Source organism: Heptranchias perlo, chromosome 3, assembly GCF_035084215.1.
Source record: "Heptranchias perlo isolate sHepPer1 chromosome 3, sHepPer1.hap1, whole genome shotgun sequence".
In the NCBI taxonomy this organism is placed as follows: domain Eukaryota; kingdom Metazoa; phylum Chordata; class Chondrichthyes; order Hexanchiformes; family Hexanchidae; genus Heptranchias; species Heptranchias perlo.
Window position 1 is genome coordinate 99,712,575 of NC_090327.1, and position 25,449 is coordinate 99,738,023.

The 25,449-nt window shown below is 45.3% G+C and overlaps 1 protein-coding gene across 8 annotated transcripts in view; it reads right to left on the reverse strand.

The window, feature by feature from the left end:
* Positions 1–25,449, reverse strand: part of clasp2 (cytoplasmic linker associated protein 2) — a 451,600-nt gene that overhangs the window by 305,647 nt on the left and 120,504 nt on the right. Inside the window, exon 1 of one of the 8 annotated variants that reach the window (XM_067981134.1) lies at positions 12,267–12,311. The exons of the other annotated variants lie outside the window; for them this stretch is intronic. Within the exon in view, the coding sequence (XP_067837235.1) occupies positions 12,267–12,282 (16 nt within the window). The 5' untranslated portion in view covers positions 12,283–12,311. Of the gene's footprint in view, positions 1–12,266; positions 12,312–25,449 lie in introns of those variants that run through there. 8 annotated transcript variants of the gene reach the window in all.

The window sequence follows — 25,449 nt, forward strand, 5'->3', positions numbered from 1 at the left end:
AAGTGATCTAAGATCACTTATGTTAAGTGCTAAAGGAACACAAATATACCTGATGATAATCAATTAAACAAAAGTTCTTCACAATTAATATAAAATTTGCTCCTTTTTTCCCCAAAATAAATCCCACTGCACAAGACCACTTTGTAATCAACTCAGCAATATTAAGTTTTCTAACAAACATTCAACAAAAATCCACTTCAGTGTTCCTCCCATAAATCGCAAGAGAGAAAAATTTCCTCCAAGTTATTTTTACTTAACATTTCATAAAATGGAGAACTACTTTCAATTTTGGACACAACACCTCAGGAAGCACATACTGGCCTTAGAGGGGTGCAGTGTAGATTCACCAGAATGATACCGGGCCTTAAAAGGTTAGATTGTGAGGATAGGTCGCACAAACATGATTGTATTCCCCAGAGTTTTATTTTAAGGTTGAAGGGTGATCCAATCAAGGTGTTTAAAATGATGCAATAGAGTAGATACAGAGAAACTATTTCATCTGGTGGAGGAATCCTGGTGGGGACATAATCTTAAAATTAGAGCCAGTCCATTCAGGAGTGAAACTAATAAACACTTCTTCACACAAAGGGTAGTGGAAATCTGTAAATCCCTCCCCCGAAAGGTTGCTGGGTCAATTGAAATTTTCAAGGCTGAGCTCGATAACTTATGTTCGGCAATGGTATCAAAGGATAAGGAACAATGGCAGGTAAATGGAGTTGAAATACAGATCAGCCGTGATCTGATTGAATGTCGGAATAGATTTGAGAGCCTAAATGGCCTAATCTTATTCCTTTATTCCCTCAGATAGGTACAGTCAGGAGGTGTGAGGCAATGCTCCTTCCAACTCAACCAAAAAAGTCACAATTGTGAGGCTGTTTTTCAACAACCTCCTGTGGTCCCTTTAAGGATGCCTAACACCCAGTACAAATGAGCGGAGCCGATGGTGGAAAGGGGAGTGTCTATGGATGTCACCTATATGGACTTCCAGAAGCTCAGCCCATTTGTACTCCAATTTTACAATCAGGGTACTACAACCAGCATAGATTGGTAAAACCACTGATTGACATAAACAAACCAACAGCTGTCAATAGATAAACAATCAGCACAACATCTGTTGCCCAATCCAATATGGCAGCCAGTTTTTCCCTCATTTTGTGCTTAAAAAAAAGGCGAAACAAGGTTGAATTTCTGCCCCATTATTCCTGGGGATAAGAAGTGAAATAAAGGAAAAATCAGCTAGTGTTCTTGATGCCAACGATGCCTCTCAGATATGAGATATGAGCACCTGGCAAGAACAATCAGGCTCAGCTGTTATGCCCCACCCCAACCATGATCAAACAGCTTGCGCACACGAGGCCGAGACTTACACAGGTGTGACAGGGTGCCGAGCACATGGGACCATATCGTAGCTTGAGTACAGGAGGGAAGAAACAGGGACAAAATCATGCGGCATAATAGCGAGAGAGTCTGGAGGTTGCTCAGCATTAAAAAACTTGTGCAGTCACTATAACTTCAGCTTGCAGCCTCAGCATTTATTCAGCATGTGTGAATTGTTTAATGCTTCAATCCACTGAACTCAAAACAAAAGTTGCTTAGAAAAAAAAAGATACATCAGTGTATGAGAATAGAATAGCGGGCAACATAAAAGGGAACCCAAAACATAGAAATACAGAAAATAGTAGGCCATTCGGCCCTTCGAGTCTGCTGCATCATTCAATAGGATCATGGCTGATCCTCCATCTCAATACCATATTCCCACTCTCTCCCCGTACCCCTTGATGCCTTTTGTGTCCAGAAATCTATCGAGCTCCTTCTTAAATATATTCAGTGACTTGGCCTCCACAGCCTTCTGTGGCAGAGAATTCCACAGGTTCACCACCCGTTGAGTGAAGAAATTTCTCCTCATCTCAGTCCTAAATGTCCTACCCCATATCCTGAGACTGTGACCCCTCGTTCAGAACCCCACAGCCAGGGGAAACATCCTCCCTGCATCCAGTCTGTCTAGCCCTGTCAGAATTTTGTATGTTTCAATGAGATCCCCTCTCATTCTTCTAAACTCAAGTGAATAGAGGCAGAGTCAACCCAATCTCTCCTCATAAGACAGTCCTGCCATCCCAGGAATCAGTCTGGTGAACCTTCGCTCCACACCCTCTCTGACAAGAAAATCCCCTCTTAGGTAAGGAGACCAAAACTGCACACAATACTCCAGGTGTGGTCTCACCACGGCCCTGTATAACTGCAGTAAGACATCCTTGCTCCTGTACTCAAATCCTCTTGCAATGATGCCTTCCTAACTGCTTGCTGCACCTGCATATTTGCTTTCAGTCACTGGTGTACAAGGACACCCAGGTCCCTTTGTACATCAACATTTCCCAATCGATCACCATTTAAATAATACTCTGCCTTTCTGTTTTTCCTTCCGAAGTGGATAACTTCACTACATGCATGCTAAACAGCGGAAGCAACGTGCTATAGACACAGCTAAGCGATTCCACAACCAACGGATCAGATCAAAGCTCTGCAGTCCTGCCACATCCAGTCGTGAATGGTGGTGGACAATTAAACAACTAACGGGAGGAGGAGGCTCTGAAACATCCCCATCCTCAATGATGGCGGAGTCCAGCACTTGAGTGCAAAAGACAAGGCTGAAGCGTTTGCAACCATCTTCAGCCAGAAGTGCCGAGTGGATGATCCATCTCGGTCTCCTCCCGATATCCCCACCACCACGGAAGCCAGTCTTCGGCCAATTCGATTCACTCCACGTGATATCAAGAAACGGCTGAGTGCACTGGATACAGCAAAGGCTATGGGCCCCGACAACATCCCAGCTGTAGTGCTGAAGACTTGTGCTCCAGAACTAGCTGCGCCTCCAGCCAAGCTGTTCCAGTACAGCTACAACACTGACATCTACCCGACAATGTGAAAAATTGCCCAGGTATGTCCTGTCCACAAAAAGCAGGACAAATCCAATCTGGCCAATTACCGCCCCATCAGTCTACTCTCAATCATCAGCAAAGTGATGGAAGGTGTCATCGACAGTGCTATCAAGCGGCACTTACTCACCAATAACCTGCTTACCGATGCTCAGTTTGGGTTCCGCCAGGACCACTCGGCTCCAGACCTCATTACAGCCTTGGTCCAAACATGGACAAAAGAGCTGAATTCCAGAGGTGAGGTGAGAGTGACTGCCCTTGACATCAAGGCAGCATTTGACAGAGTGTGGCACCAAGGAGCCCGAGTAAAATTGAAGTCAATGGGAATCAGGGGGAAAACACTCCAGTGGCTGGAGTCATACCAGCACAAAGGAAGATTGTAGTGGTTGTTGGAGGCCAATCATCTCTGCCCCAGGACATGACTGCAGGAGTTCCTCAGGGCAGTGTCCTAGGCCCAACCATCTTCAGCTGCTTCATCAATGACCTTCCCTCCATCATAAGGTCAGAAATGGGGATGTTCACTGATGACTGCACAGTGTTCAGTTCCATTCGCAACCCCTCAAATAATGAAGCAGTCCGAGGCCCGCATGCAGCAAGACCTGGACAACATCCAGGCTTGGGCTCATGAGTGGCAAGTAACATTCGCGCCAGATAAGTGCCAGGCAATGACCATCTCCAACAAGAGTCTAACCACCTCCCCTTGACATTCAACGGCATTACCATCGCCGAATCCCCCACCATCAACATCCTGGGGGTCACCATTGACCAGAAACTTAACTGGACCAGCCATATAAATACTGTGGCTACGAGAGCAGGTCAGAGGCTGGGTATTCTGCGGCGGGTGACTCACCTCCTGACTCCCCAAAGCCTTTCCACCATCTGCAAGGTACAAGTCAGGAGTGTGATGGAATACTCTCCACTTGCTTGGATGAGTGCAGCTCCAACAACACTCAAGAAGCTGGACACCATTCAAGATAAAGCAGCCCGCTTGATTGGCACCCCATCCATCACCCTAAACATTCACTCCCTTCACCACCGGCGCACTGTGGCTGCAGTGTGTACCATCCACAGGATGCACTGCAGCAACTCGCCAAGGCTTCTTCGACAGCACCTCCCAAACCCGCGACCTCTACCACCTAGGAGGACAAGAGCAGCAGGCACATGGGAACAACACCACCTGCACGTTCCCCTCCAAGTCACACACCATCCCGACTTGGAAATATATCGCCGTTCCTTCATCGTCGCTGGGTCAAAATCCTGGAACTTCCTTCCTAACAGCACTGTGGGAGAACCGTCACCACACGAACTGCAGCGGTTCAAGGCGGCGGCTCACCACCACCTTCTCAAGGGCAATTAGGGATGGGCAATAAATGCTGGCCTTGCCAGCGATGCCCGCATCCTGTGAACGAATAAAAAAAAAATCTACATTATACTGTATCTGCCATGTATTTGCCCACTCACTCAACTTGTCTAAATTGCCTTGAAGCCTCTTTGCATCCTCCTCACAACTCACTATCCCACCAAGTTTTGTGTCATCAACAAACTTGGAAATATTGCATTTGGTTCCCTCATTCAAATCATTGATATATATTGTGAATAGCTGGGGCCCCAAGCACTGATCCCTGCAGTACCCCACTAGTCACTGCCTGCCACCCCAAAAAAGACCCATTTTTTCCTCCTCTCTGTTTCCTGTCTGTTAACCAAAAGTTTTTTCTAAACATATAAATAGTAAACAGTTGGTCAAAGAAAGGGTGAGACGAATTAGGGACCAAAAAGGAGATCTTCTTGTGGAGGCAGAGGGGGCATGGCTGAGGTACTAAATCAGTCTTTGCATCAGTCTTCACTAAAGAAGAGGATGTTGCCAATGTCACAGCAAGGTACTGGAGAAACTGGATAGGATAAAATAGATAAAGAGGAGGTACTTAAAAGGTTGGCTGCCCTCAAAGTAGAAATGTCACCTGATCCGGATGGGGTATATCCTAGGTCGCTGAGGAAAGTAAGGGTGGAAATTGTGGAGGCTCTGGCCACAATCTTCCAATCCTCCTTAGATATGCGAGTGGTGCCAGAGGTCTGGAGAATTACAAACGTTGCACCCCTGTTCAAAAAAGGGGAAAGGGATAAACCTGACCAGTCAGTCTGACAGCAGTGGTGGGGGAACTTTGAGAGACAATAATCCCGAACAAAATTAATGAACACTTGTAAAAAAAAATATGGGTTAATAACAAATCCGTGCTGGCTTTCATTTAACGGCAAATCGTGTTTGACTAACTTGATTGAGTTCTTTGGTGAATGGAGAGGATTGTGCAGTTGATGTGCATATGGACTTACAAAACACGTTTGATATGGCAGCACATAATAAACTTGTTAGCAAAATTGAAGCCCATGAGATCAAAGGGGCAGTGGCTGCGTTGATACAAAATTGGCTCAGGGACAGAAAGCAGAGTGTAGTGGTGAACGTTTGTTTATCAGACTGGAGGGAAGTATACAATGGTGTCCCCTAGGGGTCGGTATTAGGACCGCTGTTCTTTTTGACTTGGACCATATTAATGACCCGGACTTCATTTCCAAGTGTGCAGATGACACGAAACTCAGAAACGTAGCAAACAATGAGGAGGATAGCAACAGATTTCAGCAGGACATAGACGGGCAGATACATGGTAGTTGAAATTTAACACTGAAGTGCAAAGTGATTCATTTTGTTAAGAATGGAGAGAGGCAATATAAACTAAATGGTACAATTTTAAAGGAGGTGCAGGAACAGAGAGACCTGGGGGTGTACGTCGAATCATAGAATGGTTACAGCACAGAAGGCGACAATTCGGCCCATCGCTGTGTAAAAATGTTTTCCCTCATGTCGCATTTGGTTCTTTTGCCAATCACCTTAAATCTGTTTCCTCTGGTTGTCGACCCTTCCACCAATGGGAACAGTTTATCTTTATTTACTTTAGCTAAACTCTTCATGGTTTTGAACACTTCTATCAAATCGCCTCTTTGCTCTAAGGAGAACATCCCCAACTTCTCCAGTCTATCCATGTAACTGAAATAACTCATCACTGGAACCATTCTTGTAAATCTTTCCTGCACCCTCTCTAAGGCCTTTACATCCTTCCTAAGGGGTGGTGCCCAGAATTGGGACACAATGCTTCAGCTATGGCTGAACCAGAGTTTTATAAACGTTCAACATAACTTCCTGGGAAGCTATTCTGGGACCACACCTTCGGAAAGATGTCAAGAACTTGGAGAGGGAAGCAGAGGAGATTTACTAGAATGGTACCAGAGATGAGGGACTTCAGTTATGTGGAGCGACCAAGGGGGAGATGAGGAAAAATTTGTTTCGGCAGCGAGTTATGATGATTCCGAATGCATTACCTGAAAGGGCAGTGGAAGCAGATTTAATACTAACATTCAAAAGGGAACTGGATAAATATTTGAAACAGAAAGGCCATGGGCAAAAAGCAGGGGTGTGGGACCAATAGGATAGCTCTTTCAAAAAGCCTGCACAGGCACAATGGGCCTTATGGCCTCCTTCTGTGCTGTATCATTTTCTGTTTCTAGCTGCAGACTCCCACCCTTCGAAGAGTGTTTATGGGGGAATTGGGAAGGAGTTAGAAATTAATTTCAGTCTCATCTGAAAGCAGATTTATCCAATACTTTTTTGTGAGGTGGTAAATGAATTGTAGACCACTAGGATGCTCACAACTCCAGGTGACTGAAGGAGACGCACTTAATAAAAAATGTTATTCATAAGTAACCCCTTGAAATAAATTAGTCTGGACAAAGTGTAATTAAAATTCAATCAGAAGTCACGAGTCAAAATGCAGGAAAGGCTTGCATTACCAACAAATATTTAGAAGTGCGGCTAAGCAGGCCTGCTGATTGTTATATTCCAAGAACAAATCTGAAATTATCCAATCAATCCATGAATGGTCCGATCAGTTTCTTGCATAAACACTGTACCAGCACTTAGAGTCATAGAGAGTCATAGAGCTTTACGGCACGGATAGAGGCCCTTCGGCCCATCGTGTCCACGCCGGCCATCAAGCCCTGTCTACTCTAATCCCATATTCCAGCATTTGGTCTGTAGCCTTGTATGCTATGGCATTTCAAGTGCTGATCCAAATGCTTCTTGAATGTTGTGAGGGTTCCTGCCTCCACAACCCTTTCAGGCAGTGAGTTCCAGACTCCAACCACCCTCTGGGTGAAAAAGTTCTTTCTCAAATCCCCTCTAAACCTCCCGCCTTTTACCTTGAATCTATGGCCCCTTGTTATAGAACCCTCAACGAAGGGAAAAAGCTCCTTAGTATCCATCCTATCTGTGCCCCTCATAATTTTGTACACCTCAATCATGTCCCCCCTCAGCCTCCTCTGCTCCAAGGAAAACAAACCCAATCTTCCCAGTCTCTCTTCATAGCTGAAGCGCTCCAGCCCTGGTAACATCCTGGTGAATCTCCTCTGCACCCTCTCCAAAGCGATCACATCCTTCCTGTAGTGTGGCGACCAGAACTGCACACAGTACTCCAGCTGTGGCCTAACCAGTGTTTTATACAGCTCCATCATAACCTCCTTGCTCTTATATTCTATGCCTCGGCTAATAAAGGCAAGTATCCCATATGCTTTCTTTACCACCTTATCTACCTGTTCCGCCGCCTTCAGGGATCTGTGAACTTGCACACCAAGATCCCTCTGACCCTCTGTCTTGCCTAGGGTCCTCCCATTCATTATGTATTCCCTTGCCTTGTTAGTCCCTCCAAAGTGCATCACCTCGCACTTTTCCAGGTTAAATTCCATTTGCCACTGTTCCGCCCATCTATATCGTCCTGCAGACTGAGGCGATCCTCCTCGCTATTTACCACCCTACCAATTTTTGTATCATCAGCGAACTTACTGATCATACCTTTTACATTCATATCCAAGTCATTAATGTAGACCACAAACAGCAAGGGACCCAGCACCGATCCCTGTGGTACCCCACTGGCCACAGGCTTAGTTTGAATAGTCCCAGTTTATGCACAGAATACTGTAATAAAGAAAAACTTAAATCTGAAACAGTTAAGACATAACCAATAACAACTCCAAAAAGGTGGTAAGTCTTAGGATGAATTGGCAATGAGCTTAAAAAGATGACAAGATCATTTTAAATAAATTCATCAGTAAACAGGGTTGAAAGCATTTAAAAACTTAGCTAAAACAAACAAGTTTTCAACCAAACTAGATTCTTTTTTTGAGCCCTAGCACGTCACCTAAAATAGTTACACCTACCAATATTGGGACCGTCCTATTATGCTCTTGTTTTATCGCTTCAACTTTATAGCTTTGTGTTTCATGCAGTTCATGCTGTCATTTTGATTGCTTCAAAATTTTCACACAGCAAGTCAAGAGTGAATCAGTATGAAGTGGGTCAGTTAGATAACACAAGATAGTGCTGATAATAAACCAATGTCCTGAATGTCTACATTACAGTGGAACCTCCATTATCCACCATAATAGATGCGAACCCCATCTTCCCAGTGGTGAATGAAAGTCAGCAGCTAATTGACATTATATTTTCGTCTTAATGTTGCAGCAATACCCCAGTCACAAGAATGAAGACAAGCAACATGCGGTAACAAAAACTGAACATCATCTTTTTTGGGCAATGAGGTTGATTTGTCAGATAGGAAACCAATGACTGACGACACAAGCTCCTACTTGTCCAAACCGCTCATCACTCTCCTTCAGTCCCCTGTCCCCCTCAAAGCATCAAATTCAAAACCCATGTCCTTCACAAATGTTTCCAGTACCTCACCCCTTCCTAACCTCAGCAATCTCCTCCATGTGCCAGACTTTTGGCTCCCCTGGCATTCCTCACCTGATGGCAAAGTTCTCAGTAGTCTAGGTCCTGTTCTCTGGATTCAATCTAAACTGCTTCATCCTGCTAACTCTCCACTATTTTAAAAACTTCCACAAAATGTATCTTTTCAACTAAGTATTTGGTCACCCCTCCTAATTCCATTAACATTGAAAAAAAAATTGGTTTGTTCTCACTTAAGTGAAGTGCCTTCATATATTTCATTACATTAAAAAACATGACACAAATGCACATTTTTGATGTTGAAGTTGGTATTGAAGACATCTCATTCAAAGCTTTGTCCTGTGAAAATTATGTTATATAATTAAGGCTACAGATGATTGGAGAGCAGATACTGGATGTCCCACTATTTCTTGTTCCTTTAAATACAAAAGCAACACCTTGATTTCGCAAGGCACCGTCCAGACTTCACCACCAGTATTGTCCGCCAATTTTAAAAACTACCTTATTTTGTCTATGCTATCGCTTTCTACTACTTTTCAAATCATAACTGGCAGCTCAGTTTAAATGTGGGGAGGGGAGAAAAATCGCCATCCCTTTACAATTTGCATAGGCTGCCTTATGCACCATCTTAACTTTTGAGATGGCTAATTGTTTTAAAAATTCATTCTCGGGATGTGGGCGTCTCCCGCAATGCTGTCAGGTAGGGAGTTCCAGGATTTTGACCCAGTGAAGATGAAGGAAGGCAAAAAAACATCCAAATCGGGATGGCGTGTGATTTGGAGAGGAACTTGGAGGTGATAGTCTTCCCATGCATTTGCTGCCTTTGTCTTTCAAGGTGGTGGAGGTAGTGGGTTTGGGAGGTGCTGCATAAGAAGCCTTGGTGAGTTGCTGCAGTACATCCTATAGATAGTGCACACTGCAGCCACGATACACCAATGGTGGAAAGAGAGGTTGTTTGAGGTGGCAGTTGGGCTGCCAATCAAGCGGACTGCTTTGTCCTGGATGGTGTCAAACTTCTTGAGTTTTTATGCAGCCGCACCCATCCTGACAAGTGGAGGGTATTCAATCACACTCCTGACTTGTGCCTCATAGGTGGGAGGGGTTTTGGGGAGTCAGGAGGTGAGTCACTTGCCACAGAATACCCAGCCTCTGACCTGCTCGACTAGCCATGACATTTATATGGCTGGTCCAGATGAGTTTCCGGTCAATGGTAACTCCCAGGATCTCGATGGTGGAAGATTCAACGATGGTGATCCCATTGAATGTCATGGGCAGGTGGTTGGATTCTCTCTTGTTGGAGATGGTCAATGCCTGGCACTTGTGTGGCACAAATGTCACTTGCCACTTATCAGCCCAAGCTGCATGTTGTTCAGGTCTTGCTGCATGCAGGCATGGACTGCTTCATTATCTGAGGAATTGCGAATGGAGCTGAACACTGTGCAATCATCAGCCAACAGCCCCACTTCTGACCTTATAGCTGAGGTTGGATGATTGCTAGAAATGTACTTCACAGAATACACGCAGAAAACAGCAAAGCATAGCTTTATTATTTTGGCAACCCTAAGCAATTAATTACACTGATACATTAATACACTGAAATGCCACTGCATATAGGATATATCTCCCATAAAAATTAATACACTGAAATTACCTTTGCAAAATGCCACTTACCACAGTTAACTCAAAGGCCATGAACAAAAAATTATGGTCTTTGTATGAGTGGCAGAAAGTTTCGAATATATTATTTTGCAACACATTATTCGTTGTGAAGGACAAAGATCAAACTGATTGAACAGTAGAAGCATGTCATGTCCCATGATTTTCATCTGCGAAACCACCTTCTAAACTGTTATATAAATGAAACGATAAACAAATTTATAGGGAAGTATTTTCAATATACAATTCCAAACGTGCAAAAATTCACCTATTTCCATGTAATCTTGTTTTATTTTGCAAAGAAACCAAACAAAAAGATGAAAACACCTGAACTTAAAATTGAATACATAAGCATCGCACCGAGGTGTGAACAGCCACAGTATCTTACTCTTATGTCAGCCTTGACCTTTGAGGGCCTTTATTCCTTGCTCTCATGTTTTTCAGCCTTTCATTGACCCTCTTTTCTTATCCAATTGTACCTGTGTTTACAGCTATCTCTTCACTTGTTTTGACTTTTTCTTGAAGTATTTCAGTTTGTGCCTTCAATTTTTTTTAAGCCCACTTAACCAAATGGATTTGGCTGGAAAAATGGCTGTAATAAAAGGTTTTACCATGCATACATAACAACTTTTTCAACACACTGACATGAAGAAATCCATATTCAAAAGACTCACAGCAAACTGTTCTTTAGCTCAGACAAGCTACCATCTGGTTTTATGGTGATACAATAATACGCACTTAAATTGCACCAATGCTGCAAATCATTCCTGGCACCATTTCACAAAGCTCCTGCACATATCATCTCACCCGATGTGAAGTGCACCATTTTTTTCCCCCTGGCATTAATGAGTGATGAATTTCTAAAAAGAATGTGGCCCCCTCAAGGGACCCATAGCCATAATTTAGAACTGCAGATCCTACAAACTCAATTCTGGGACAATATAGGAAGTTGCAACATGAATCTGGGCTGGTGCCCTTCAGCTGTATGTGGCCTAAATCAGTTGCGACAAGATACAGGAGTATTCTGTGTTGTTCAAAGCACTTAGAGAGAATAGAATTAAATGACAATTAATACAAAAAATGCCATGATTTTTTTTCAAATAAAACCAATCTTTTGAGTAACATTTCGATTAACAGCCTTTTGGGTGCTGCAATTTGATACCATTCCCCAAAATGTTTTCACTTTTCTTGTAAATGCATTTGAATAATTGTTCTCCGCTTGCACTATTTCTCATCACCCAAGATATTCAACATTTTGACCATGCAGACCATTTCTGCAGATGAACCAGTTCCTCAGATAACGTGCAGTCCTCAGCAAGTAAATAAGCCCATTTGACCAAAATATCAATTCACTGCACAATCAAAACTACAATTCCACAAATGCTCCATTCATTAGGCATTTTATTTGCACACAAAACACAGATTCCATGAGCAATTTTGATCGGATACTTTTTTTTCATTTTATAAATTTCAATAAATATAGCCATGTTATCTCTTACTGCAATTAAAATGACTGGTTTTTAATTTTTATCAAGAAAAATCTGTAACTTCTGCAGTCATGAACCCTTCAGGTGAATAAACAAAAAGAAAATTTAACACATCTAATGCAGATCAGAAGATTTCAATGTTCATATTACCAATAAATAATTAGAAATACTGCTTGCCCATTCTAAGCAGGCTCGATGATTGTTATATTACAAAAAAATCTGAAATTATGCAATCAATAAAAATTCAATAAACCACAACAAGCTTGTCCTTCTTCCTTGCATCATATTTAATAGATCTACAAAAATAAAAAGTGTGATAGCGTAAGCTTTTGTCTCCTACATTTATCCATGAAAATTGCTATTCGACATGTTCTGGCTATATTTCTTGTTGTCACTCACCATCACCCATGGCCATGTTTCTACAAAAGCTGCCGCTTGCAGAATGAAATACCAAATCTGATCCTGAAGCAGCTGAGTAACTGTACGTGCCTGTGCCGCTATCTCTAGTGCACCACAAAGATAAGCAAAACACTGTGACCTAGTCAGATCTGCAGTTTCACACTGCAATAGCCAACAGCTGTTGGATGAGTTCAGAATAAAAGTCTCTCTGCTTACAGGGTTTTGTGCAAAAGCCTCCTGAAGCTTGTAAAACAAATACCTGAAATCACGTTGGCTCCTGATGACCCACTTGGCACGGTCATAAAAATTTACGATGTTTCTGAAGAACAGCTTCACACAAGCACACAGACCACCACCTACTGTACATCAAAATTCTGCTCACTGATCACAGGATTCCAGTATAGAGACTCTTAAGAGAACCACAACACAAGACACATGTTCAGTAATCAGAATATCTGTATTCCCTGCAGATGCTCACTGTAATCAGACAGCAGTCACGTGGGCCAAAGGATAACAGCTTTCCTGCATATTAAATATTTTGTATTTAAGCCAAATTTACAATATATGCAGATTTGCACACAAACTTTAATTTAAGCTTCTGAATTAGGCAATGCATTATAGAAAAAATAAATTGAAAAAATATTTCTTTTACATCTGAGTAAGCTATAAAAGCAGCACATGAAAACAATATCAACGGCTTCAGTGTAGGGGAAGCTACACAACATTTTACGTAGCATGGTCCTATTGGAGACAGCGACACAAGCCGACAGGATACGCAGGTGCAACGAATGTGCAATGTGTCTTTTGTCATGGAAAATGACAAAGCATTTCAACTTCCAGGCTTCATCAACTATGGCAGCTGAGCAAGAACAGAGGAATCAAAGAAGCTAAATGAATGCAAATCAGCATAAAGCAAACAAGAAAAAGCTCTGTAGCTTTATCAACAGAGCCAGAATTTTCTGTTTATTCCAGGCATCCCTTGAGCAAATCAAGCCCAGGCCTTCCTAAATGAAACTCTAGGATTGACTATCCTCTGAATGCCAAACCCTTAGGAGGAGGAGGAGGAGGAGGAGAATACATAGCAAAAAGTGGCAATGTTTTCTGCAAAATTAGCAATTCAAACCAGAACTGAAAAATTGTAAACATTTGGAAACTGCAATTAGCATCATCAGAAGTTATTTTATTTACTTCATCAAGACCAAATCCAGTCTTCAGATCAGGCCCAATTACAGGGCACAAGACAATTCAATCAGGGACGTGGGAGGACTGTGACGATGGAGGCTAGAAAAGATCCAAGGAGGAAGGTGGAGCAAGGTAATGAGGTGGGGCAAAGTAGAATGGTGGGGGAAAATAGAGTGGGGTTACAGTGGCGGGGGGGAGGGGGGGGGGGGGAAAAGAGAGGAATGTAGAGCAGAGTTAAAAACCAGGGGGACCTGGGGAAGGGGGAGCACGATTAGTGGCCAGGGAGAGGGGGAAGGTAGACTCCAGTAAATGGCCAAACGAAAGTTAGAGGGCGAGGAAGCCGGAGGCAGAAGAAGGGATAAGGAAACTGAGAATCGAAGACTGCTGCAGGACCCCAGACTAGGGTGGAGCCGCAAGCAAGCGTCCACATGGTTTCAATTAATTAAATAAAATCTGGAATGATAAAAACTAGTATGGTGGCCATGAAACTACCGGATTGTCATAAAAACCTATCTGGTTCACTAATGTCCTTTAGGGAAGGAAACCTGCCATCCTGACCTGGTCTGGCCTATATGTCACTCCAGACCCACAGCAATGTGGTTGATTGTTAATTGCCCTCTGAAATAGCCTAGCAAGCCACTCAGTTGTACAATCTTGCTACAAAAAGAATAAAACCAGACGGACCACCCGGCATCGAACCACTCAGCACCGGACACGACAAAGGCAAACCAAGCCCAATCGCCCCTGCAAAGTCCTCCTCACCAACATCTGGTGACTTGTGCCAAAATTGGGAGCGCTGTCCCACAGTCTAGTCAAGCAACAGCCTGACAGAGCCATACTCACAGAATCATACCTTTCAGCCAACGTCCCAGACTCTTCCATCACCATCCCTAGGTACGTCCTGTCCAAACGGCAGGACAGACCCACCAGAGGTGGCGGTACAGTGATATACAGTCAGGAGGGAGTAGCCCTGGGAGTCCTCAACATTGACTCTGGACCCCATGAAATCTCATGGCATCAGGTCAAACATGGGCAAGGAAACCACCTGCTGATTCCCATCTACCGCCCTCCCATGTTGAGCACCACTTGGAGGAAGCACTGAGGGTAGCAAGGACACAGAATGTGCTCTGGGTGAGGGACTTCAATGTCCATCACCAAGCGTGGCTCAGTGACACCACTACTGACCGAGCTGGCCGAGTCCTGAAGGACATAGCTGCCATTCTGGACCTGCGGCGGGTGGTGAGCAAACCAACACAAGGGAAAAACCTACTTGACATTGTGCTCACCAATCTACCTGTTGCAGATGCATCTGTCCATGACAGTATGGGTAGGAGTGACCACCGCACAGTCCCCGTGGAGATGAAGTCCCGTCTTTGCACTGAGGATGTCATCCAACGTGTTGTTTGGCACTATCAACGTGCTAAATGGGATAGATTCAGAACAGATCGAGCAGCTCAAAACTGGGCATCCATGAGGCGCTATGGGTCATCAGCAGCAGTAGAATTGTATTCCAGCACAATCTGTAGCCTCATGGCCTGGCATATTCCTCACTCCACCATTACCAACAAGCCAGGGGATCAACCCTAGTTCAATGAGGAGTGGAGAAGAGAATGCCAGAAGCATCACCAGGCGTACCTAAAAACGAGAAGCCAACCTGGTGAATCCACAACACGGGACTACATGCATGCTAAACAGCGGGAGCAACATGCTACAGACAGAGCTAAGCGATTCCACAACCAACGGATCAGATCAAAGTTCTGCAGTCCTGCCACATCCAGTCGTGAATGGTGGAGGACAATTAAACAACTAACGGGAGGAGGAGGCTTTAAAAACATCCCCATCCTCAATAATGGCAGAGTCCAGCACGTGAGTGCAAAAGACAAGGCTGAAGCGTTTGCAACCATCTTCAGCCAGAAGTGCCAAGTGGACGATCCATCTCGGCCTCCTCCCGATATTCCCACCATCACAGAAGCCAGTCTTCAGCCAATTTGATTCACTCCACGTTATATCAAGAAACAGCTGAGTGCACTGGATGCAGCAAAGGCTATTTGCCCCGAAAGCATCCCGGCTGTAGTGAAGCCTTGTGCTCCAGAACAAGCCACGCCTCTAGCCAAACTGTTCCAATACAGCTACAACATTGGCATCTATCAGTCAGTGTGAAAAATTGCCCAGGTATGTCCTGTCCATAAAAAGCAGGACAAATCCAATCCGGCCAATTATCGCCCATCAGTCTACTCTCAATCATCAGCAAAGTGATGGAAGGTGTCGTCGACAGTACTATCAAGCGGCACTTACTCACCAATAACCTGCTCACAGATGCTCAGTTTGGGTTCCGCCAGGACCACTCGGCTCCAGGCCTCATTACAGCCTTGGTCCAAACAGGGACAAAAGAGCTGAATTCCAGAGGTGAGAGTGACTACCCTTGACATCAAGGCAGCATTTGACAGAGTGTGGCACCAAGCAGCCCTAGTAAAATTATGTCAATGGGAATCAGGGGGAAAACTCTCCAGTGGCTGGAGTCATACGGAGCACAAAGGAAGATGGTAGTGGTTGTTGGAGGCCAATCTTCTCAGCCCCAGGACATTGCTGCAGGAGTTCCTTACGGCAGTGTCCTAGGCCCAACCATCTTCAGCTGCTTCATCAATGACCTTCCCTCCATCATGAGGTCAGAAATGGGGATGTTCGCTGATGATTGCAGAGTGTTCAGTTCCATTCGTAACCCCGCAGATAATGAAGCAGTCCGTGCCCACATGCAGCAAGACCTGGACAACATCCAGGCTTGAGCTGATAAGTGGCAAGTAACATCTGCGCCAGGCAATGACCATCTCCAACAAGAGAGAGTCGAACCACCTCACCTTGACATTCAATGGCATTACCATCGCCGAATCCCCCACCATCAACATCCTGGGGGTCACCATTGACCAGAAACTTAACTGGACCAGCCACATAAATACTGTGGTTACAAGAGCAGGTCAGAGGCTGGGTATTCTGTGGCAAGTGACTCACCTCCTGACTTCCCAAGGCCTTTCCACCATCTACAAGGCATAGGTCAGGAGCGTGATGGAATACTCTCCACTTGCCTGGATCAGAGCAGCTCCAACAACACTCAAGAAGCTCGACACCATCCAGGACAAAGCAGCCCGCTTGATTGGCACCCCATCCACCACCCTAAACATTCACTCCCTTCACCACCAGCGCACCGTGGCTACAGTGTGTACCATCTACAGGATGCACTGCAGCAACTCGCCAAGGCTTCTTCGCTAGCACCTCCCAAACCCATGACCTCTACCACCTAGAAGGACAAGGGCAGCAGGCACATGAGAACACCACCACCTGCACGTTCCCGTCCAAGTCACACACCATCGCAACTTGGAAACGTATCGCCGTTCCTTCATCGTCGCTGGGTCAAAATCTTGGAACTCCCTACTTAACAGCACTGTGGGAGAACCTTCACCACACGGACTGCAGCGGTTCAAGGCGACGGCTCACCACCACCTTCTCAAGGGAAATTAGGGATGGGTAATAAATACTGGTCTTGCCAGCGACGCCCACATCCCATGAATGAATTAAAAAATTCAAGTGATACCAGTACAGTAAGCCCAATGAGAGGAGGGGGAAGCGGGGGAAGAGTGGGAAAGGACTGGGGCGGGGAGGAGAGGTGATGTGGGGACGCAAAGGAGGGGAGGGGAGGTTGGAGCAGAATTCTTGCACACATTCTTTATTGAATATATTTCCATATAGGGATGGATTAGAGCTTTAACACTGAACACAAATGTTCATTAGTTAGCGTTTTTAGCGGTTGGCAAGTTTTTTTTTTAAAGCGGTTAGTGTTTTAGTGTTAGATAAACGGTAAATTGCTTTAAAGCTAAACAGTTTAAATAACTGTTGGCTAACATGGCAGGGCAGCTGGGGCCTGTCACATGCACATTCTGTGCCATGTGGGAACTCCAGAACACAGTGTCCTGGAAAAATCACAAGTGCAGGAAGTGCCATCAACTGTTCGATCTCAGAGTTTGAGCTTGAGGCGGCTGGCGCCACTCCAGTGCAAGCAGGAAGCTCAGAGTTTCATGGATAGCACGTTTCAGGAGGTGGTCGCCCTGCAGCGACAGAGAATTCAGGGAGAGAGGGAGTGAATGACCAACAGACAGACTAGGAGGATCAGGCAGGGAGTGCAGGAGTCCCTTGGGAGTGTGGCACTCTCAATTCAGTGTTGAATAGCAGTGAGGGCGTTGACACCTTGGGGGAGTGCAGTCAGGAGCAAATTCACGGCACCATAGGAGATTCGGCTGCACAGGGGGGCAAAAGAAATGCAGCGGTTATAGCAGATTCGATAGTCAGAGGGATAGACAGGCGTTTTTGCAACCGCTAACGAGTCCTGCATGGTGTGTTGCCTCACTGGTGCCAGGGTAAAGGACAGCACTGAGAGGGTGCAGAACATTTTGAGGGGCATGGGGGTGGGGGAAAAACGAGAGGGGAATAGCCAGAAGTCACTGCCCACGTGGAAGCCAATGACCTAAGAAGGAAAAGGATTGAAGACCTGCAGTCAGAGTTTCAGGAGCTAGGGAGGAAGTTAAAAAGATGGACCGCAAAAGGTAGTAATCTGTGGATTATTCCCAGTTCCACATGCTAGTGAGTATAGGAACAGTAGGATAAGACAGGTAAATGCGTGACTGGAGCAATGGTGCAAGAGGGAGGGCTTCAGATTCATGGGGCATTGGGACTAGTTCTTGGGAAGGAGAGATCTCCAAGATGGACGGGTTGCACCGTAACAGAGCTGGGACCAATATCCTCGCTGGGAGGTTAACTAATGCTGTGGGGGAGGGTTTAAACTAATTTGGCAGGCGGATGGACACCAGGATGAAACATTAGAGATGAGGAAGAAGGTGCATAGAGGACTGGGAGCGACAAATAGCACTAGAGTAAAGAAGAGAACAGAAATAGGAGGGATCAGACAGGGGGCAAATGTGAGGCAGACGAAGATGAGTTTGGAGTGCATGTGTGTAAATGCACGTAGCGTGGTACATAAGGTTGGTGAGCTGAGACTCAAGTAGTCAAATGGGACCATGATATAGTGGCAATAACAGAGACCTAGGACAAGAAGTGGGGGGGGGGGGGGGGGGGGGGGGGGGGGGTGCGGGGTGCGGGGAAATGGGTGCTTGGCTACAAGGTATTCAGGAAAGATAAAGGAAGGAAAAAAGGTGGTTGCCAGCAATGAATCACAGGGCCCGATATTACCAGAGCGGCAGGGGGGCGGGGATTGGGCGAGCGGGTAACGCGCCCGGTGAAATCAGTCTGCCCTGAACGCAATCGCAGGCTGCTCCCAGGTTTAACGATGCCTCACTCCAGGTATCATTGGATGGGGTGAGGAGGAGGAGGGGGGGGGGGGGGGGGGGGGGGGGCGGGGGAGGACAGAGATCTTCCCCCCGGCGGGCGGGAAGCGGCCTGCCTCTGCCACCAAGGCCTGGCTCGAGGTGGCAGAGGAGGTCACCTGCACCAACATATCGCCCACCTGCATGCAGCGCAGGAGGCGCTGCAATGACCTCAGTAGGTCAGCCGAAGTGAGTGCACTTACTCATTCCCCGACACTCCGTCTGCCACATCACTGCCCCCACCCCACATCTCCTTCTGCACTGCCAACTCTACTCTGTCACACCACCCCTCACACCCACTCAAACTTCATCCTCATCTTAACCGCACTTACTCACCTCGCCAGTACTCATCCCGCCACTTCCACTCAACCCAATCCTCATACAATCTCATGGTTCTATCTCATACTCACCCTCTCATGCTTCTCTTTCACGGTCAGCCTCACTCAACCTGCCACTACCTGTGCTGCAGCCACAGGGCATGCATCACATATGTGCAGTAGGCAGTGTAAGGCAAACATGTCGTGAGCATGAAGGGGATGCACAAGGGTGTTTGAGGGTGTGTCATGGTTGTTACTTATATTGAATTTCTGACCAACTCACATTACATATTATATTGGCACCACTACTGCCACGTCTTTGCAAATCTTGTCTGGTTTGTGCAATAATGCCCTTTCCTGAGGATCACTATGAAGACCCACAACTGATGCCACCCATTGTGTCACTGCAGAGTGGGTGTAGGTGTATTTGCAGGGCTCTTTTGTGCAGACGACTGAGACACGTCGGCGATGTCCCCGGTGGCACCCTGGAAGGATGCGGAGAAGTTGTTGAGGGCAGTGGTGACGTTGACAGCAACAGGTTAGAAGATGGTGCTCGGGCCAGCTGGGAGCAGCTCAGCCTGAAGGAGGCTGCAGATGTCCACGACTACATGTCGAGTGACTGTGCACTGCTGCTCAGAGAGGTCCAGGAAGCTGAGCCGAGGGCTGTGGACCCTGTGGCGAGGGTAGAGCCCTCTGCAACGCATCTCTCTCTGCGGTTGCCCTCCCTCCTGCTGTGCAGGTGGATGTGGCACAGCACTGTGTTGTGGAGCTCCACATGTCAAAGGTGGACGGCGTGGCTGGTGATGCTGTTCGCCCTCCGAGGAGGTCATGCCTGCAGCAACGGCGGCCCCCACCCGGAAGATGTACATCTGAGGGGGTCCGCAAGGTAGGTACATGTGTCTGGACACCAGGGTAAGTGTGCAAGTTGGTGAATTTTATTGTTAGGAGGAGGGTGGTGGAGGTCAAACTTTGTCCAAAGTGACAGAGTGGCCTGCTGCAATGAGTGAGGGTCTCTTCCCCACACCCCCCTGTCAAATGGACCTTTGCAACTGCCACAGGCTGATGGCTGCAACACGTCCATTTGAACTGGGAGCGTTTCCCCCAGTACGGGAAACAGTCCCAGTTGTTTGTAAAATCCCAACCCTCCTAAAATATTTCGTTAATCAGGTCTGTAAACGACCTGAAATACCAAAATAAATAGCTTAAGTGGCACTCCGCCAGCTTTAATTGCCGGCAGGAGTCCCACATGCGGGGGCTGCGCACACATGTCAGCGCGTCTGTAGGAAACCCGGAAGTGGGCGGGTTGGAGCCGGACTCCCGCCCCGCCCCAGGAATCCCCGATTTTTGGAGCCCCCCCCCCCCCCCCCCCACCCCCCACCAGGAACACACCCGATCGCGGGTGCTAAAATCATGCCCATAAAATCAGAAAATTTACGGCACAGAAGGAGGCCATTCGGCCCATCGTGTCCGCGTCGGTCGAAAACGAACCACCCAGCCTAATCCCACTTTACAGCACTTGGTCCATAGTCACATAGATCACAGCACTTCAGGTGCACATCCAGGTACTTTGTAAAAGAGTTGATTGTTTCTGCCTCTACCACCCTTTCTGGCAGTGAGTTCCAGACCCCCACCACCCTGAGTGAAAACATTTTTCCTCAGCTCCCCTCTAATCCTTTCACCAATCACTTTAAATCTATGGCCCCTGGTTATTGACCCCTCTGTTAGGGGAAATAGGTCCTTCCTATCCAATCTATCTTGGCCCCTCATAATTTTGTACACCTCAATTAAATCACCCCTCAGCCTTCTCTGTTCCAAGGACAACAACCCCAGCCTATCCAATCTATCATCATAGCTAAAATTCTTGTAAATCTCCTCTGCACCCTCTCTAGTGCAATCGCATCTTTCCTGTAATGTGGTGACCAGAACTGTACGCAGTACTCAACCTGTGGCCTAACTAGTGTTTTATGCAGTTCCAGCATAACCTCCCTGCTCTTATGTTATATGCCTCGGCAATTAAAGGAAAGTATTCCATATACTTTCTTAACCACCTTATCTACCTATCCTGCTACCTTCAGGGATCTGTGGATATGCACTCCAAGATCCCTCACTTCCTTTACACCTTTCAGTATCCTCCATTTATTGTGTATTCCCTTGCCTTGTTTGCCCTCCCCAAATGCATTGCCTAACACTTCTCTGGATTGAATTCCAATTGCCACTTTTCTGCCCACCTGACCAGCTCGTTGATATCTTCCTGCAGTCCACAGCTTTACTTCTCACTATCAACCACACGGCCAATTTTTGTATCATCTGCGAACTTCTTAATCATGTCCCCTACATTTAAGTCCAAATCATTAATATATACCACAAAAAGCAAGGGACCTCGTACTGACCCCTGCAGAACCCCACTGGAAACATCCTTCCAGTCACAAAAACACCCAACCATTACCCTTTGCTTCCTGCCACTGAGCCAATTTTGGATCCAACTTGCCACTTTCCCTTGGATCCCATGGGCTTGTACTTTTTTGACCAGTCTGCCACATGGGACCGTGTCAAAAGCCTTGCTGAAATCCACGTGGGCTACATCAAATGCACGACCCTCATCGACCCTCTTTGTTACCTCCTCAAACAATTCAAACTAGTCAGTCAGACACGACCTTCCCTTAACAAATCCATGCTAACTGTCCTTGATTACTCCGTTCCTTTCCAAGTGACAATTTATCCTGTCCTTCAGAATTGATTCCAATAATTTGCCCACCACTGAGGTTAACTGACTGGCCTGTAATTATTCGGTCCCTTTTTAAACAACAGTACAACGTCAGCAGTCCTCCAATCTTCCAGCTCCATGCCTGTATCCAGTGAGGATAGGAAAATGATGGTCAGAACCTCCGCTATTTCCTCCCTTGCTTCTTTTAACAGCCTGGGATACATTTCATCCGGCCCTGGTGATTTATCTACTTTCAAAGGTGATGATCCCCTTAATACTTCCTCTCTCACTATGTTTATCCCATCCAATATTTCACACTCCTCCTCAACTACAATGTCCACATCGTCCCTCTCTTTTGTGAGGACAGGCGCAAAGTATTCATTAAGAACCATACCCATGTCTTCCGCCTCCACACACAGATTATCTTTTTGGTTTGTAATAGGCCCTACTCTTTCCTTAGTTTTTCCTTACCCTTTTTTGTTCCTAATCGATCCCACTCTTCCTTTGACTACCATTTTACTATTGATGTGTTTATAAAAGACTTCTGGGTTCCCTTTTATGTTAGCCACTAATCTATTCTCATACTCTTGCTTTGCCCCTCTTATTCCCTTTTTTAGGTTTCCTCTGTACTTTCTGTATTCAGCCTGGTTCTCTACTGTATTATGAATTGTACATTTGTAATAATCCTCCTTTTTCTGTTTCATTTTAATCTCTATATCTTTAGTTATCCAGGGAGCTCTAGCTTTGGATGCCTTTCCTTTCCCCCTCGTGGGAATGTGTCTCCTCTGTGCCAAACCAACACCTCCTTGAAGGCTTCCAATTGTTGAATTACTCTTTTGCCTGCCTATTTTTGATTCCAATCTACCTGGGCAAGATCCCCTTTGATCTCACTGAAATTAGCCCTCCTCCAGTTAAGTATTTTCACATTTGATTGTCCCTTGTCCTTTTCCATAACTATTCTAAACGTAATATTATGATCACTGTATCCGAAATGTTTCCCCATTGAAACATGCTCCACCTGCCCCACTTCATTCCCCAGAACTAGATTCAGCACAGTTTCCTTCCATGCTGGGCTGGAAACACATTGTTCAAAAAAGTTCGCTTGTATACATTTCAGGAATTCCTCCCCCTCTTCACCCTTTACATTGTTACTGTCCCAGTCTATATCGGGACAATCTAAGGTAGATTGGGAAATTAGATTAAAAGATATGATGGTAGATAAGTAATGGCAAACATTTAAAGAAATAATTCCTAGTTCTCAACAAATACACATTCCCGTGAGGGATAAAAACTCCATGGGAAAAGTGATCCAACTGTGGAAGATGATGCTTACAATGTTGCCAAAAAGAGTAGTAAGCATGAGGAATGGGAGTGTTTCACAAGTCAGCGAAGAATGACCAAGAAATTGATAGAGGGAGAAAATTGAATATGAGAGTAAACTAGCAAGAAATATAAGAACAGATTGCAAGAGCCTCTACAGGTAAGTAAAAAGGAAGAGATTAGCAAAAGTAAATGTGGGTCCCTTAGAGGCAGAGACAAGAGAGATTATAATGGGGAATAAAGGAATGGCAGAGACATTAAACAAATATTTTGTATCTGTCTTCACAGCAGAAGACACAAAAAACATAACAGAAATAGTGGGGAACCAAGGGTCTAATGAGAGTGAGGAACTTAAAAGTAATTAATATTAGTAAAGAAAAAGAACTGGAGAAATTAATAGGACTGAAGGCCAACAAATCCTCTGGACATGATTGCCTACATCCAAGGGTTTTAAAAGAGGTGGCTGCAGAGATAGTGTATGCATTGATTTTGATCTTCCAGAATTACCTAGATTCTAGAACAGTCCCCATGGATTGGAAGGGAGCGAATATAACCCCCGATTGAAGAAAGGAGGGAGAGAGAAAACAGGGAACTACAGGCCAGTTAGCCTGACACCAAGAGCAGGGAAAAAGCTAGAATCTATTATTAAGGACGTCGTAACAAAGCTCGTGGAAAATCATAATATGATTAGGCAGAGTCAACACAGTTTTATGAATGGGAAATAGTGTTTGACAAATCTACTGGAGTTTTTTTTTGAGGGTGTAATTGGCAGGGTAGATAAGGGGGAAACCTTAGCATATTTGTATTTTCAAAAGGCATTCGATAAGGTGCCACATAAGAGGTTGTTACACAAGATTAGGGCTCATAGGATTGGGGTTAATATATTAGCACGGATTGAGGATTGGTTAACGAACAGAAAACAGTAGGAATAAATGGGTCATTTTTGGGTCGGCAGGTTTTAAGTAATCTAAGGCCGCAAGGATCAGTACTTGGGCCTCAGCTGTTTACAACATATATCAATTACTTAGATGAGGGGTCCAAGTGTAATGTATCCAAGTTTGCTGACTATACAAAGCTAGGCGGGAAAGTAACCTGTGAGGAGGATGCAAAGAGGCTGCAAAAGGACATAAACAGTTTAAGTGAGTGGGAAAGAAGGCGACAGATGAAGTATATAATGTGGGAAAATGTGAAATTATCCACTTTGGTAAGAATAGAAAAGCAGAGTGTTTCTTTTAAAAAGGTGAGAGACTCGGAGATGTTTGTATTCAGAGGGATTTGGATGTCCTTGTACATGAATCACAGAAAGTTAACATGCAGGTACAACAAGCAATTAGGAAGGCAAATGGTATGTCAACTTTTATTGCAAGGGGGTTGGAGTATAAGAGAAAGGAGTTCTTGCTCCAATATATCGGGCTCTGGTGAGACCACACCTGGAGTACTGTGTACAGTTTTGGTCTCCTTATCTAAGGAAGGATATACCTACCTTAGAAGGGGTGCAACGAAGGTTCACTAGATTGATTCCTGGGATGAGAGGTTGTCCTATGAGGAGAGATTGAGTAGAATGGGCCTATACTCTATGGAGTTTAGAAGAATGAGGGGTGATCTCATTGGAACATATAAAAATTCTTAAAGGGCTTAACAGGGTAGATGCTGAGAGGCTGTTTCCCCTGATTGGAGAGTTTAGAACTAGGGGTCATATTCCCAAGAGGTCGGACATTTAGGACCGAGATGAGGAAAAATTTCTTCACGCAGCGAGGGTTGTGAATCTTTGGAATTCTCGACCCGAGAGGGCTGTGGATGCTCAGTCGTCGAGTATATTCAAAACTGAGATTGATAGATTTTTGGACACTAAGGGAATCCAGAGAAATGGGGACAGGGCGGGAAAGTGGAGTTGAGGTAGAACATCAGCCATGATGTTACTGAATGGCACAGCAGGCTCCAGGGGCCGTATGGCGTGCTTGTGCTCCTATTTCTTATGTTCTTAAAATTTAAGTCCCCCATTATGAATACTCTATAGTTCTTGCATTGTTGTGTAATTTTCTCCTCTATCTCCTTTCCACGGTTTGGTGGCCTATAGAAAACACCCATTGTCCCTTAATTCTAACCAAATAGATTCTGTCTTTGACCCCCTCAACTACATCATCCCTGTCCAGTGCTATAATAGTTTCTTTGATCAAGGGGGAGATTCAAGGGGTTCAGAGTAAACATGTTCCCACAAAGAAAAAGGGTAGGACTGCCAATTCTGGAGCCCCCTGGAAGTCAAGGAGCATACAGGGCTCGATAAGGCAGAA